General features: G+C 51.3%; 2 protein-coding genes across 2 annotated transcripts in view; both read left to right on the top strand.

Annotated features, from left to right (window-relative positions):
- Window positions 1-17256, top strand: part of TMEM119 (transmembrane protein 119) — a 183290-nt gene that overhangs the window by 23782 nt on the left and 142252 nt on the right. The gene's annotated exons all lie outside the window — the stretch shown is intronic.
- Window positions 8314-17256, top strand: part of SSH1 (slingshot protein phosphatase 1) — a 43092-nt gene continuing 34149 nt past the window's right edge. The window contains exons 1-2 of the mRNA XM_084868140.1: window positions 8314-8514; window positions 13447-13487. Coding sequence (XP_084724266.1) covers window positions 8449-8514; window positions 13447-13487 — 107 coding nt within the window. The 5' untranslated portion in view covers window positions 8314-8448. The remainder of the gene's footprint in view (window positions 8515-13446; window positions 13488-17256) is intronic.

Here is a 17256-nt window from a genome sequence, read left to right as displayed (position 1 = left end):
GGGAGGGGGCGGGCGGGGGTTCTTGGAGGGCTGATGGGCACAGGCAGGCCTGTCTCCCGGGCCAGCTGGAGGAGATCCTCGTTCTTCTCTCTTTCTGCTGCCACCCCGGGGGAGGGAGGGTGGCTTCCTGGCCTGCAGGGGGTGGCAGGGGTGATCCTCTTGGCAGCAGCGGAGGGGAGGACAGAGGTACTGGACAGAGCTCCCCGGGCCAGCCCAGTGCCATTCTGGGACGCTAGGTGGGTAAGTAAGGTGACCAGACGTCCCGCTTTTGGCGGGACAGTCCCGATTTTTAACAATTTGTCCTGCGTCCTGCGGCGTTTTCAAAAAGTCAAAAACTGAGGCTTTTTAAAAACGCCCCGGGACGCAGGACAAATTGTTAAAAAACTGGGGCTGTCCCGCCAAAAGCGGGACGTCTGGTCACCTTAGGGGAAGGCCAAGAAGAGACCCTGAGGAGACATGGCTCTTTGCTCAGTATCCCAGGGACACCAGCCGCAAGGCTCCAGGTCCCTCCTCTGCAGAGCCAGACCCGGAGCTCTGATGACTAAAGCCCAGAGCCCACCGGGCACCTCACTGGACGGAAGGGGAGACTGAGGCTCAGAGAGAAACACCAGCCAGCCCTCGGCGGGGCATCATTCCGGTCAGTTTTGAAGCACCAGCCTCTACCGGGCCCCTACCTTCAGCACCATCAGATAAAAAGATAAAGATGACCCTCAGCCCTCGAACTGAAGGGTTCCGGGTTCGATTCCAGTCAAGGGCACGTACCCGGGTTGCAGGTTCCCCAGCCTTGGTCGGGGTGAGCATGGGAGGCAACCAATTGATGTGTCTCTCTCACATCAATGCTTCTCTCTCTTTCTGTCTCTCTCCCACTTTCTCCCATTTTCTCTAAAAATCAATGGGGTGGGGAGGGGAAGGCACCCTGTATTTTATCTGGTGACCCCCCCCCCCCCCACAGGCAGTCTGTACCCAGAGCTGGAGCACCAGGTCACCACACTGAGGGCTTCACTGAGAGGGAACAGTGAAGAGTCTCAGGGACCACACAGGGACTTCCCACACGGTAGGGCTGGGTGTGGGCTGGGGGTTTCAGAGAGTCCCGTGTTCTATGTAAAAAGCACACGCAGTATTGTTACTTAATTTTTGGAAAATGAGATGCAGAGACACCTATTGTTTTCATGACATAAAGCACAGAAAGTAATGTTCCACAGAATATTCTTGGCTATTGGATTAAGATGTCCCCCAGGGGAGGTGTGCTATTTTAAAAATCTTTATCAGAAGAGGGCATGAGATTTTTTTTATTTTTTATTTTTTTTTAAAGGAAAAGAAAAAGCTGAGAAACACTGAACTGGATGGATGTGCCCATTTTACAGCTGAGTAAACTGAGGCCCAAAGAGAGGAAGGGAGGTGCCCTAAGTCCCACAGGGTGTATGGCTCACTCGGTGGGTTGATTGCAAGGTTCTTGAGAAACTATTCTGAAGTCCAAATGTCACTGATCATGCTAGCAGGCCCCAAAGAACCTTTGGAAGCATTTTTTGTTTGTTTTGCTTATTAGGCTGGTATGTTCGGGATCAAGGATTTCTCTGGCCTACTGGCTGATTAATAACCAACGTGGCCTCCTAGAAGCTCTGAAATACACTCAGGCCAGGGCAAAAGGATCGTTTAGTAGGAGGAGGCAGAACTCTGTGGGGGCCACGTGAAGTTACAGAAGTTAACCCTCGTCCCCACACACACTCTCTCTCAGACAAAATTAGCTTTATTATACCTTTTCTGAGTACTGACATAATCATAACCTCTGTAACTTATACAAAACAGGAGATAGATAGCAGAAAGTACGAATCCCCTGTAACCAATCCCGCCACCAGGAAAGAGGGGCCAATTCACATTCTGGGCAAATACCCCCAAACATGAACATTAACACACCACTTCCTGTGCCAAAAATGGGATCACGTCATAGGTGCTGTTTCGGCTCCCAGTTCCTGTATCAATATGGTCTGTTCTGAACGCATTTCCACTCGACTAATAACCAGTGGTCCACTCACACAGGACCAGTGAATTTGGGTATCACAAGTTTTTAAAGGCAGACCCTAGAGAGACTGTCTTGGCAACGTTTTCAATATTACAAACAGGTGTAACAGAAAACCCGAAGAACCAAGCAATACTTAGAGAGATGGAGTTACATTTATTACGCGTGGGTCCAGAGGAAAATGTTTCTCAAATTCTGGGCCCCAACATGGAGAATCTTTCTCTATTTATATGTTTTATCTTCTTTGTCTCCCAAATATGGGGTGTTGCCGGCCCCCTTTGCAAGTTCTTAGAGAGCCCCTATGTACTGGGGCCTTGAAACCTCAACCAAAGGCCTGGCCTGGTGCCAGCACTCATAACCTTGTCCGGGGAAGGTTTAATGACTCTCTGAGTGGGAGTAGTCTTATTTTTCTTATTATTTAAGCAAACAAGCATTTACAGAAGCCAAATAGCAGGGTTAAAATGTCAAACAGCAGTTTTTATGTAAGATGGATGCTTCACAGGTATCCTGGCTGTGACCCTGGGCACACGTGTCTAATTATGTCCTTGGGGTCAAGTCTTAAGAAATGGAATCACTGTGCCTAAGGCTGTGGTCGGCAAACAGCGGCTTTCGAGCCACATAGGGCTCTTTGGCCCCTTGAGTGTGGCTCTTCCACAAAATACCGTGTGCGGGCGTGCCCGTACAGTGTGATTGAAACTTCGTGGCCCGTGAGCAGAAGTGGGTTTTTGGCGTGGGCGAGTCTATTTTGAAGAAGTGGTGTTAGAACACCCAAGGGGCCAAAGAGCCACATGTGGCTCGCGAGCCACGGTTTGCCCATGGCCTATGGGTTTGCTGGGACCCAACCACCTGTCCAGAGAGAGGCCTTCACAGGAGCCCTGGATACCGGTGACATCTGGATGCCTCGGACCGAGGGGCTAAGGCTTTATGTCCCACACACCATTCCCTGAACACGGGGGCATGTCCGAACTGTCACCTCCCGGGCAAGAAAGGCCAGGAACCTGGACATGGGCTCCAAGGTCAGGTTGGCCTGGGTTCAAGTCCTACCTCTACTCCGAGCCTCCATGTCTGCATGGAGTTGAATATTTCGGTGTATTTGTTTCCTAGAGCTGCGTTAGGAAAGAACTACTGACTGGGTGGCTCAGACCACACAAATGTGTCGCCTCCCAGATCTGGAGGCCGGAGCTGGTTCCTTCGGAGGCCTAGGCTTCTCTCCCGGTTTCTAGGGTTTGCTGCTGGCATTCTAGGCTGTTCCCTGGATGGTGACAGCGAGACTCCAACCTCCAATGGTGATGACCCTGTGTCTCCGTCTTTGCGTCCAAACTCCCCCCTTTGGTGAGGACATAGTCATATTGGACTGGGGCCCGCCCTACTGACCTCATCCCAACTCCATGATGACATCTGCATGGACCCTACTTCCAAATAAGGTCACCTTCACAGGTCCTGGGGGTTAGGACTTCAGCTCATAACCAAGCCATGAAATAAGGCTCCAGCCAACCCTTTAGGCACAGGAGTTCCCCTTCACAAAAGAAGGAAGTAAGCCCTCAGGCAAAGGAAGTGCCTGCCCTTATTTCTATTAATAACTCCGAAGGCCAATTTGAACTGGCAGATTCCAGCGTCTTTTTTTTTTTTTTAATATATTTTATTGATTTTGTACAGAGAGGAAGAGAGAGAGACAGAGAGTTAGAAACATCGATGAGAGAGAGTAATCCATCAGCTGCCTCTTGCACACCCCCTTCTGGGGATATGCCAGCAACCAAGGTACATGCCCTTGACCGGAATGGAACCCGGGTCCCTTCAGTCCCCAAGCCGACGCTCTATCCATTGAGCCAAACCGGTCTCGGTTAGATTCCAGCGTCTTGACATCAACCTGGCGGGGGTGTTGTGTGACCCCTCTGCTCCGATGTCACCTGGCCCAGAGGTTCCCTGGCCACTTGCCTAAACGGCCCCCTCCTCACCCTCTCGCCTTAGCCTGCTTTTCTCCACCGTTTGTTCATTCTCACCTGAGGATATAGTTTTCTATTGATTTGTAGACAGAGGAGAAGGGAGAGACATCGAGAAACATGGATGTGAGAGAGACACATCATTGGTTGCCTCTCTCGCATGCCCCAGGGATGGAGCCTGCTCTTGACAGGAACCAAACCCGGGACTCTTCCGTCGAGGGTTGACGCTCGAAGCACTGAGCAAAACATTTAGGGCTCTCAAGCCCCCGCACCCTTTTTAAAAAAATAAATTTTATTAATTTTTTACAAAGAGGAAAAAAGAGAGAAAGAGAGTTAGAAACATTGATCATCTGCCTCCTGCACACCCCCTACTGGGGATGTGCCTGCAACCAAGGTACATGCCCTTGATCTGAATTGAATCTGGGACCTTTCAGTCCATAGGCTGACGCTCTATCCACTGAGCCAAACAGTCAGAGAATTCAAGCCCTTTTTTATGACTGGATATCCTGTTTCATTTATTTGAATCTGTGCCTGGCTTGTTCTGAGAACTTTACCAATATTAATTCATTTAAATATAACGCATTTTGCATATATTATACTGATGGCTTACATGGTTTGACTCTATTCCCGATTCCTCCCCCCCCCCCCCCCCCAGGCTGTACTGGAAGAAACTCTGTCTTTTGTTTGAATTCTAAAGTAGAAAAACGTGGGTTCAAACCCCAGCTTCATCACTCCCTAGCTAAGTTACCTTGGAGGTGTGACTTAACCACTCCAGGCATCAATTTCTTCATCCATGAAATGAGAATCAGAACAGTGTGACAGGAAATAAAGAAAGAGGCCTAACCCAGGAACAGACACAGGGACTGCAGGAGCACAGATAAGGGATATCTGATCTCCCTGTAAGAGGCGACCCCGGAGCATGCACGGAAGACATTTAGATGTTAATAAGCCACATCCCTCAACACCCTGGCAAATCACTCTGCATAACGGCTCAGCAGACAGCAAATCATTTGCTGTTCTTTTTGTAATATATATATATATATATATATATATATATATATATATATATATATATATATTTAAAATTAATTTCAGAGAGGAAGGGCAAGGGAGAGTTAGAAACATCAATGATGAGAGAGACTCATGGATGCCTCCTGCACCCTGCCACCTGCGTATGTGCCTTGACCAGGAATTGAACCGTGACCTCCTGGTTCATAGGTCAACGCTCAACCACTGAGCCATGCTGGACAGGCAACTTGCTGTTCTTAATAGAGGCAAACTGAGTTGCCTGGGTTTCTGGTTGATTCGTGAGAAGGATGGTGGAGCCAGTTTGCTAAGTTGGGGCAGAGGATCGGACCACTGCATGTGGGGGTGTTTGTGCAATGTGCACGTGGAGACTGAGGTGGGGAAAGGAAGAGATTTGGGATGAAAGAAAAGCTTTCTATTACCGAGTCAAGCCAGTATCTTGACTGATCCTCCTTGGTATCTTACTCCGTGTCCCTATACTGTACTGGCCACCTCTTCCCAGGATGACAACAGCAGCCTCTGTGTTGGTCTCCCTCCCTGCCCCCGCCCTACAATCCATTCTCCGCAGCAGCCAGAGCTTTCTACAGTGCCCCCTAATGCTTGCCATTGGTTCTCAGGAAAGCCTTTCCTGACCTCGCTGCCCCCAAAGAACTGATGGTGAGGAGCCAAGAGAAGAAATAAAATGGAGTCATTACAGTCAAGCTGTTAAATGACTGAAATCAAGTTAGGTTAAAGTGTGAGGAAATGACTCTCTATTTGTTTTAGCTAGCCTGGGAACCTGAACTTATGAACTTTGCAGTCCTGGGCCAATGCCTGGATATACATCAGACCTCCAGATTACCCTGTGGTCACCCACCAAAGTGCTCACGTATCCAGACCATCTGGCACCCAAACTGCCTCTTCTCTGACTAATAATGGTGCCGGACCGATCCTAGGGCTAAGAATGCAGGACTGAGTCTTCTCAAGAATGTACTTTTCATTATAAGAAGTTTTAACTTTCCTCTTTGGAATGTTTCTGGGTTTTTGCCTAGCTGTGTTTCCGGTTTGCAAACCCTAAGGCCCTTGAATAAATCTTTATCACTTATTTCTAGCCAAAGTTTCCCGATTCACTTATGCTCAGTTAACCCTGGGTTTCTGGACACATAGAAAGATTCACATAAAAATATTAGCAAAATAATTTTGAAAATGTGCCTCGTATAGTAGTCACCCCTTTATCTATAGGGAATAAGTTCCAAGACCCCCAGTGAATGTCTGAAACTGAATAGCACCAAATCTTTTTTATGCTATGTTTCTTCCTGCATCTACATACCTATGATAAAATTTAATTTATATATTAGGCACAGTAAGAGATTAACAACAATAAATAATAATAAAATAGAATAATTATCATAGTATACTGTAATAAAAGATGTGTGAATGTGGTCTCTCTCTTGCTCTCTCAATGTATCTTATTGCCGAAACCGGTTTGGCTCAGTGGATAGAGCGTTGGCCTGCAGACTGAAGGTCCCAGGTTCAATTCCGGTCAAGGGCATGTACCTTGGTTGCGGGCACATCCCCAGTAGGGGGTATGCAAGAGGCAGCTGGTCGATGATTCTCTCTCATCAATGTTTCTAACTCTATCCCTCTTTCTCCCTTTCTGTGAAAAATCAATAAAATATATTTAAAAAATTATATCTATCTATCTATCTATCTATATATATATATATATATATATCTTATTGTACTTATCTTTCTTGTAATGATGTGAGATAATAACATTCAAGCCTGAATCTGTATAAAACCATCTCTTACTTGCATTGAATGGTTTGTTGTTTACTCATTTGAGGGGTCTCTTGCTCAAGTCTTACTTGGGGGTCAGTGCTTGCTGGCACAACACTTTTTCTGTTCATGCCCCACCTCCTCAGATTTAATGTCTTTCCATCTTTTTTTAAGCACTTACCACACTCTATGGCTATAATTTTTGCAGTTTGAAGTGCGACAACGAAACTAGCACAAATTTCTTATTCCTGCTTCACAATCCCATGGATGGAAGAGCCATTCTCACCCTAGTCGGTGGTTGGCAAACTCATTAGTCCACAGAGCCAAATATCAACAGTGTAATGATTGAAATTTCTTTGGAGAGCCACATTTTTAAAAATGTAAGCTTCTTCTAATGCCACTTCTTCAACATAGACCGGCCCAGGCCGTGGTATTTTGTGGAAGAGCCACACCCAAGGGGCCAAAGAGCGGCATGTGGCTCGTGAGCCGCGGTTTGCCGACCACTGCCCTAGGTCTTAGCAACCTCAGCGTACAATTTTTTTTTTTCTTTCCTTCACCTTGTCCCTTAAAGGAAGTGCTTTCAGGCTTCTCTTTGGCACGTCCGAAGTGTGGTCATCGCTATCCTAGCACTTCGGGGCCCTTATTAAGTAAAATAAGGGTCACTCAGACAGTAGCACTGTGATACCGAAGCCGTTGATCTGATAACCGGCTACTCAGTGACCAACAGGCCGGGAGCGACACTGGACAAAGGGATGATTCATGTCCTGGCAGGACCGCGCGGGGCGGCTTGAGATTTCATCCCGATACTCAGGCGGCCGTACAATTTAAAGCTTATGATGAATCGTTCATCTCTGAAACCTTCCACTTCATATTTTCGGGCTGCGGGCACCAGGGAAAGCGAAGCTCCAGGTAAGGAAGGGCCTCTATAAGGTGACGGACTCACTTTTGTGAAATCCCCGAGGGCGGTCCTAATCTATTTTGCTCACAGTTCAGCACGCCACACCTTACGGTAGGTGCTCAGTCAATAGTTCATCAAGGAATGAATGGCTACCTCTTCCCTGGGTGACAACAGCAGCCTAGGTGTTGGCCTCCCTTCACTCCCCCGCCCCACAATCCATTCAGGTAGAACAACAAATGGATGTTTCGAATGAATGAATGAATGAATTTCTGCAAAGACTGCCTGTGGAATGAATGAATGAATGAATGAATGAATTTCTGCAAAGACTGCCTGTGGAATGAATGAATGAATGAATTTCTGCAAAGACTGCCTGTGGGGTGCTGGGCAGGGATCAAGGAGGCTTTCATTCTCTGCCTCCCCACCCTCTCCTGGGCCGCCTGGCCTCAGTTTCCCCTCTAGAGCCAGACATGATATCCGGAGGCAGGGCGCGCGGGCAACGTGACCAGCAAGCCAGCCCGGGCCTCCCCGTCGCCGTGGCTCCCGCGCGCCGCGCACCGCGCACGCGCCCCGCCTCACGCGCACGCGCACGCGCCGCCCCACGCCCCGCCCCGCCCGCCCCCGCTCCGGCCGGCGCGCGCCGGCGGGGGAGGCGGAAGGCGGGGGCGGGGCGGGGGACGCGGACGGGGAGGGGCGGGCCCGGCCGGCGCGGCTCGGCCCGGCGGCCGGTGCGCGGCTCCAGGAGCGCCCCGGGCCCGGCCCGGGCGGCGGCGGCTCTAGCCCGAGGCCTCGGCGGCCCGCGCGCCGCAGCCATGGCCCTGGTGACCCTGCAGCGCTCGCCGACGCCCAGCGCCGCCTCCTCCGCCAGCAACAGCGAGGTGAGCCCGGGCCGCCGCGCCGGGCCTGGGCCGCGAGTGCGGGGCGGGGGGCTCCCCGCGGCCGGCGAGCGCCGGGGCCTGCGGTGGGGGGCGCTGTGCGACCCGCCGGGGCGGCAGGCCTCGGGTGTGTGTGTGTCTGTGTGTCTATGTCTATGTGTGTATCTGTGTGTGTCTGTGTGTGTGTAACTGTGTGTCTGTGTGCGCGGAACTGTGTGAAGTTGTGGCCCCGTCTGAGGGTGACTGCAAGACCTGAGGGTGACTGTGTTTGGGGTGTGACTCCCGTCTCAGGGTGACTGTGTATGTGGATGGGTGTGACTCCCGTCCTGGGGTGACTGTATGTGCGGGTATCACCCCGACTGGGCTGACTGTGCAGTGAAGCTGTCTGTGTGTGAACCCAGCCTGGGGGTGACTGTGCAGACACTGTGTGTGACAGTGACCCCAGCCTGGGGGTGACTGAATGTGCGGGTGTCACCCCAACTGGGGCTGGCTGTGCAGTGAAGCTGACTCTCTGTGACCCCAGCCTGGGGGTGACTGTGCAGACACTGTGTGTGACAGTGACCCCAGCCTGGGGGTGACTGAATGTGCAGGTGTCACCCCAACTGGGGCTGGCTGTGCAGTGAAGCTGTCTCTCTATGAACCCTGCCTGGGGGTGACTGTGCAGGAGACCGGATGTGGGCCTGGGACACCTAATGGGGCGACTGTGTGAGAGGCGGGTTCTGAGATGTGTGACCCGGTGGCTGGTCTCGGCCCTTCCCCTGAGCGCCTGGCCGTGTGCCTGTGAGGCTGTGTGTGTGTGTGTGTGTGTGTGTGTGACTTTCGCTGCCTGTGACTCTGTGGCCTGTGTTCCAGAAACTGCCCGGGTGATGCTGTGCGAGAGGCCGCCGGGCGCCCTGTGACTGTGTGAGATTGTCCCCCTGATGGCACGCTCCTGGGGTCAGTGGCTGTGCCCGTGTCCCCGTGGCAGTGACCGTGTGTCATGTCACTGTGTGCAGCCCTGCCTGGGTCTTTCCTTGTTGTCCTATCACAGGGGGGGGGGGGGGGGCTGCATATGTACATGCATCTGGCCCTGAGGCAGAGGCTGATGCTGGGGGGTTTCCCCGCTGCACAGATGCATTCTGGGGGTGCATGGTTGCCTGCAGGGTTTCTGTGGGCCTGTGTGTGTGGCTGGCTCCTTGTTCCCCGGTCGGTTGGGGAATCGGTCCTCTGAGCCTCCTAGACGGTGCCAGGCTGGGTCTGGGCCCTCCGAGCAGGTCACTGCTGCAGCCGCGGGGCTGAGGCTCTGGTCTCTACCCATGCTCACCTTCTCGGAGGACCAGCCCAGGCCTCCGGTGTAAACTCCCCTCCACGGCCAGGCTGAGTGCCGGCTCGCGGACGGAGCAGCTGGAGGAGGAGACCGGCCCTGTTTGGAGAAGGGAGAGGAGGCTGGAGGGGGAGGAGCCCTGCCGGCCCAGGAAGTGGCCCCTTCTCTGCGGGGGAAGTTGAGGAGAGCACGGAAGAGTGTGTGTGTGTGTGTGTGTGTGTGTGTCTGTGAGAGACAGAGACTGGAGGGCTTACGCGGCCCTGTCTGTCCCACCGGCCGGGGAGCTCTTTGGCCTGTTTGGCTGGGACTGGCAGGAACATTCTGAGTGGCTGCCGATGAGTTATCTTGGCTACAGACAGAAGATTCTAGCAGTGCCTCCTCTGCACGCCGAGAAGAACCTGGAAGTCAGGCTGCAGTCCTAGCAGCTTCTGTCCTGTCCACAGAGACATCTGCCCTCCCATCATGGCTGCCTTGCCGTTGACCCAGGGCCTCTGTGCACTTAATCTCGTGAGATTTCTTCCCCAAAAACGATGTGAGAGGAGGGAAGGCTTCAGCGCCAGGAAGGGCCTCGCAGCCTGGGTCTCATTCACATGCCATCAGTTCACCGTCGAACTTGTATACGTCAGTGGTTTTTAGGGTATTTCACAAGGTTGTGCGAGCATCACCTCTGTCTAATTCCAAAACATTTTCATCACCCCGGAAAGAAGGCCCCACCCTTAGCCCTCACCCAGAGCCTTCCTCCCCGACCCCTGACCCCCCGCGCTGCTCTCACCAGCTCTAGACAACCACTAATGCACTTCCTGTCTCTATGGATTTGCCTATTCTGGGCCTGTCCTGTAAGTGGGATGATAGAGTATGTGGTCTTTTTATGTTTGGTGACTATCACTTACCTCATGTTCTCAAGGCTCACCCACATTGTGCCTCATGTCAGCACTTCATTCCTCTTTATTTCCGTGGTGGAGATGCACCCCGTTTTATTGGACAGTTGGGGTTTTTCCACTAGAGGCATTTTACGTGGTTCTATGAAGCATGATTTTTCCCAAGGTGCCCGGCCCTGGTAAACATAGGCTCATCCTCCACCAGCTTCCATTGGACTGGAGTCCGGCAGCAGCGAGCCGGCCGAGGCGGGGAGAGTTCCTGGAAGGCAAGGCTTCAGGTGGGAGGAGGCGTGGAGGAGGCAGGACCGAACAGAGCGAGCAGGCTGGGGCCAGAGAGACGGGGGCCAGAGAGACTGGGGCCAGCGGCTCTGCCTCCGGCCTGGCCTCCCTCAGGCTACTTCCCCTCTCTGGGCCTCGGCTCATTCAGAAGGGCTGAGTTCCCTCTTGTGTACGCTCTTTTGACATATGTGGTTTGTCAGACTGACCTTCCCTTGCCTTTTATCCCGAGAATCAGAGAGAAAGAGAGAGAGAATTCAATGGTCTTGAAGTATCTGCCCCCAGATCACTTCCTCATTCACCAGAATTCTTCCTTGAGTGAGAGATACGCAGGGCAGCTGTTTCCTGGTCCAGCCTGTGCTGCCGAGCGGCGTGGGAACGGAGGGACAGCGCGGCCTGGCCAGCCGAGCAACTCTCCTCGCACTTTCAATTGTTTTCTCTCCTCCCACCCCCACCTTTCACTCTCTCACTCACGGCATTTTCAGGTTCACCTCGTCTCATTCCTCTGTGAGGACAGGTAGAGAGCACCAGAGCAGATAAATCAATAACCTTCAGGAATGGATCATCACGTTATGCTTGACAGACATTCACGATGACTAATTTTCACGGGCAAATCTCCAGTTTCCTTTGGGGGGGTTGGGTCAGGATTTCTGTACGTCGGCACTGCTGGCATTGGGGCCTGAGAATTCTTTTTTTTTAAATATATTTTACTGATTTTTTTTACAGAGAGAAAGGGAGAGGGATAGAGAATTAGAAACATCGATCCACTGCCTCCTGCACACACCCTATTGGGGATGTGCCCGCAACCAAGGTACATGCCCTTGACCGGAATCGAACCTGGGACCTTTCAGTCCTCAGGCCGACGCTCTATCCATTGAGCCAAACGGGTGAGGGCGGGGCCTGAGAAATCTTGGTTGTAAGGGGCTGGCTGTCTTGCGCATTGTAGGCTGTTCAGTAGCACTCTGTCCTCTACCCACTAGATGCCAGTAGCACCCTCCACAACAAGGCTCCAGCCATTGCCCAGGGTCCCCTTCTGGAAACATCGCCCCTGGGTGAGAACCACTGCGTCAGACCCAGCCTTCTCTCCGAAGTCCGTGGTGGTGGTGGTGGTGGTGGTGTGAGCGGTTTTGCTTATGCTTCACTTCGAAACCCAACCTCACAGCCCTGCGGCCAGCAGAGCGCTCCTTGATTTGTCTGCTGCTTCCGTATGGAGCAGGGAGTTTGAGAACTTGCCACCAGTGCATGCCTGTGCCTACTTCTCTATACTTAATAAATACAGTTAATAAAATGAAGGGGCTCCAGAACCCTCCGGCGTGTGTCCCTGGCTGCCCGGGCCCCTCCCTACACCAGCGCTGTACCCCTTTCCCATCATCCTGTCAGGTTTCTGTCCTCCGTCAGTCCTGCATCTCTCCCAGCCATCACTGCTTTCCATTCAATGGGCTCCTCTGTGTGACATACAAAACACGCCAAGTCCCAGTGGTGCCATTGTTTGGTGTGTGTGTGTGTGTGAGTGTGTGTGTATTCTCATTTCAGTTCTCTCCTTGAAAGTGAGATTGGGGGGTGGGAGTGGGGAGAAAGAAAAATTACAGTTGGGGCTTAATCCTGGTTACTTTTGGAGCCTCCCCTCTTGGCCTTTGAACTTTTAGAAAATATTAAATGTCCCTTTCTTTCATGTATATACATCAATCAATCGCCCAGAAGGTTTTATATTCGACAAGTAAGCCTTTTTGAGAATCACCAAGAGCTTTTCAGACCCACAGACACAGCCTGATCCTGGCCACCGTTCACTGTGAAAGACTTGCCTGGAGTGGGCTGGTTGTTTTTTAAAACCTGTCTGTTGAGGCTTAGAACGGTATTCATCACTCAGTTGGTGGTCGGCAAATTGCGGCTCTTTGGCCCCTTGAGTTTCCAGCAAAGGCCAGCTTAGGCGTACCCTAATTAAGTGAATAACAATGTACCTACCTATATAGTTTAAGTTTTAAAAAAAATTGGCTCTGAAAAGAAATTCCAGTCGTCGTATTGTTGATATTTGGCTCTGTTGACTGATGAGTTTGCAGACCACCGGCCTAGCTTGAAGGAGGAAACAGATTCTCTGAAAACACAGCCCCCCTCCCTTAAAAAAGAAAAACAGGATAAGATCCACCACCCACCCCTCCCAGGAAAGTTGAGAACCGAGGGCTGCAGAGGGCCTTGGGCAGCAATGCCAGATAGCAACGTTCCGCTACCAGATATTGATCCAAGGCGCCGTGGAAGGAATGTGGGTAAACATCGGGGAACTTGTGAATTCCTCCGTGGGAATGACCCCGAGGAACGGCGAGCAGGCTTGGCGAGGAAAGGGTGCGGCTGCTTAGAAATTGCTAGGTTTCCTGGACGCCTGTCCGTACCGTCTTCAGACACCAGAGCAGAGAGCGGGGGACTCGTGTCGCAGGCTGGGTGCTCGTGCCGTCTGTGACGTGACGTTCTCTCTCTCCTCTGTAGCTGGAGGCTGGCAGCGATGAAGATCGCAAGCTAAACCTCAGGTAAGCGGGCTTTTCGTTTTCCTCCTGAAGTCTTCTTTCAAGCAGGTAAGAAATACACTTTGTTATTGTTGTTTTGTCCAAAATGGAGAACCCTCAAAATAGGATACATTATTATTATTTTTTTTTAGTAGCACCTTAATTATAAACAGTTCTACCAGCATTCCATAATGTTTAGAAAAGAATTGCCACTATCCTCGCCCTTGCTTTACCATTATATACTTTCTTCCCTTGGCTTAAAAAAAAAAATCGTGTGATATGCTCTCACATTTCTATCCTGCTTTGGGGAGGATCTTTCTTTTGAGGTAAGGACATGTTTGATTTGAAACAGACATTCAGCCCTCTAAGTTTATTAATTCAAGGTGTGTGTTTTTGTTGTTTTTTGGCGCTTGTGAGAATTCTTTAGCTATGCTCATTACAAAAATCCCTGAAGCTATCCATACTCCTCAGTTGCTGTATTCCATAGTAGACACCAAAAAAGCATTTTTGTTTTCCTTTGCCCCCCAAATTAAGGTTTTCCCTTTGGGTATTTTGTTGGTTTGCAGAAGATCTCGCGCTTCGTTATATAATGTATTCTTCTGTGCCAGGGAACCATTCTTAAACTCTGACTCTTTCAGTTCAGAAGCGTAAACAGTTTCAGGGACATTGTCCTTTAAAAAAAAAAAAAAAGTCGGTTTCATCTTGGGAGGAGGAGGAAGTTAATTGGAAAAGGAAATCTGGGATCAGAAGCTGGCATTCACTCCCGCAGCAGGACGTTCCTGGATTAACACCCGAGCAGGAGTATGCTCAGCCCGTGGGTGCAGTTTCTGCGTGTTTGAGGGAAGGGAAGGAAAATGCTTTTATTTTTTATTGATTTTGTACAGAGAGGAAGGGAGAGGGATAGCTAGAAACATCGATGAGGGAGAGTCATCGATCAGCTGCCTCTTGCACACCCCCTACTGGGGATATGCCCGCAACCAAGGTACATGCCCTTGACCGGAATCGAACCCCGGTCCCTTCAGTCCCCAAGTATCCATACAGCCCCTTCAGTATCCATTGAGCCAAACCGGTTTCGGCGGAAAATGCTTTTATTGTGGCACACGTGACTTGTAAACATCCTATGCCTGTAGGGCAAACCACAGCCTGCAGAAACCACAGAGATGCCATCTCTCCATCGCTGGGCCCTCGTTTCCACGTGATGCTCCAGGAAGGACCAGCGACGGTGACACGTTGACTCTTTGACCTGGTGTTTTTGGTAGCTCAGGGTCTTGGCCAGGACCCGCAGGCTGGAGCCAGCCAGGTTCCCAGTGGGGGCAGTCACGGGCCGTGGTGCAGAGCACACTGGCACGCGGCTCTCTGCTCGGAGGCAGGGCGGGGAGGCGGGTCTGTGGAGGGGCAGCACTGGGAGCAGGGCTGTCACTGTGACCACCGTGCGGGGCCCAAAGAGCTATTTTTGGTTTTCTTTTTCTTTTTTTTCTTTTTTAAATATATTTTATTGACTTTTTACAGAGAGGAAGGGAGAGAGATAGAGAGCTAGAAACGTCGATGAGTGAGAGACATCGACCAGCTGCCTCTTGCACACCCCCTACCAGGGATGTGCCCACAACCAATGTACATGCCCTTGACCGGAATCGAACCTGGGACCTTTCAGTCCGCAGACCGACGCTCTACCACTGAGCCAAACCGGTTTCGGCTATTTTTGGTTTTCTTTCTTTGCTCTTCTTTGGCGGACAGCGTAGTGTTTTATGATTCTCTCTTCCTCTCCCTCTCCCTCCCTCTCTGAAATATATATATTTAAAAGAACAAATATATATATTTAAATGCATATAACAGCTGTGATATGAACATATGTATTTGCCCTTCTGGCCATCGAAGGCCCCGTTCTCTTCACTGTTTGGAGCTGGAGAGGAACTTGTGAGGAAAGGAAGCCCCATGATACACGCTGAGTGGCCAGATGATGATGATCTCTAAACGCATAATAATCTGGCCACTCAGTGCATAGCCTATATAATAAAAGGCTAATATGCAAATTGTCCCCTCGACCAGGAGTTCAACCAGCAGGCAGGCCAGCCAACTGCCCGTGTCCCCTCCCCCTGGCCAGGCTGGTCGGACCCCACCCATGCACGAATTCATGCCCCGGGCCTCTGTGGGTCTCAGCTGTCCATCTAAGACAGAGTAAAGGACGGCCTTTCAGGGTCATCGGTAGATGGCATGGGCTCCTCTCCCAGAGTCAGGTCCACGGCGGGCTTGGGGAGCCGTTGCTGGGGTTGGTCTTCCTACGATGCTGCTCAGGTCAGTTGGTTCACGGCATTGAACTAGAGGGGCCGACCCCCTGCAGGAGTCGGGTCTGTTGGGTCATGCTGGACCGGCTCCGAGGGGTTCCACCACTGCGTGCTTTGCACCCCTTACCTGGCTGCACCCCCCTAGGACACAGCTAGCATCGCACACGTGCAGAACCAGTGTTGCCATTTGGACGGTTTCTCTGAAGGCCGTCTGGAAAACTCAGGAACCGATCCGCTCCGCCCAGAAGGAAGCTGACGGCGCAGAGCAGTGCAGGCCCGTTCCCTGCTCCTCTCCCCAGCTCCGCGTGTGCAGACTGCGCTGGCCCCGGCGATCCCCTTTTGGAAGCCGTGCCGCTCAGACTGTGGGAATTGGTGAGCAGATGGCCCCGCTGGCAGCGGCTCCTGGCTCCCTCGCCGTCCTGGGCGCTGCCTCCGCCTGGCAGGCGATGTGAGTGGGTGTGTGCCAGGCGGGGCCCCAGGAGAGAATACGGTTGTGAGGATCAGGGGTGAGTGTTGTTGTTGTTGCTTTTCGGCATTTCCAAATCAAGCGCATGAGCTGCTCATGAGAGTTCTTTCCATTTTTCTCGTGCCTGGCCGGGCAAATGTTTGGTCCAGAGCAGCAGGATCTGGTCTTCTCTGTTTTATCTGGTTTCAGTGGTCAGCTGTCAGTCCCTTACCGCTCTGCCTTTCCCTCCACGAGTCCCTCCCCTTTTGGTCTTGACCTGGAGTTCCTCAGAGGACCCCATTCTCCTTAGAACAGCGGTTGGCAAACTGCGGCTCTTTGGCCCCTTGAGTTTTTAGCAAAGACCAGCTTAGGAGTACCCTAATTAAGTTAATAACAATGTACCTACCTATATAATTTAAGTTTAAAAAATTTGGCTCTGCAAAGAAATTTCCATCGTTGTACTGTTGATATTTGGCTCTGTTGACTAATGGGTTTGCCGACCACTGCCTGTGCCCTGACCAGGAATTGAACCATGACCTCCTTCCTGGTCGATACTCAACCACTGAGCCACACTAGCTGGTACGTTGTTGGAAAACTCACCCTAGAGTGGGGACCAATGAGAACAGAGCTGAAGTTAATTTGATTCTGTTGAAACTTAATTAACTTTATGATGAAGGTTAACTTAAAATGAATTTTGCTCCGAATAGTAGGTTTCATTAAACTTTCTAAATGCTAATACTTAGACTTCAAAAGAGTGCCTCGGGGCCCCTGTCTCATTCTTCCCACATGCTTGGCACACCAGGGGAGCGTGTGCACGTAACAGGAATGCTCCTGCCAGCTCTTCATCGGAACTGGTGACCAGTGGTCACCCTCCCAGTGAATGGAACAAAGCCGTGAGAGGGAGTCAGAAAGCCTAGGTCTGTCCCGAGATATAGCATCTGCTGTGCAACCTTAGGCAGGTTGCTGAATGTCTCTGGGCCCCCATTTCCTCCTTTGCAAAGTGAAGAGATGGATTAGCTGATGGTTTCCAAATCCAAGAATAAGAGTCCTCAGACTCACAGGCTAG

This window comes from Pipistrellus hanaki (assembly GCF_964339955.1).
Source record: "Pipistrellus hanaki genome assembly, chromosome: 19".
Taxonomy (NCBI): Eukaryota; Metazoa; Chordata; class Mammalia; order Chiroptera; family Vespertilionidae; genus Pipistrellus; species Pipistrellus hanaki.
Note: the sequence above shows the minus strand (reverse complement) of the source record. Positions and strands in the feature narration are given on the sequence as shown.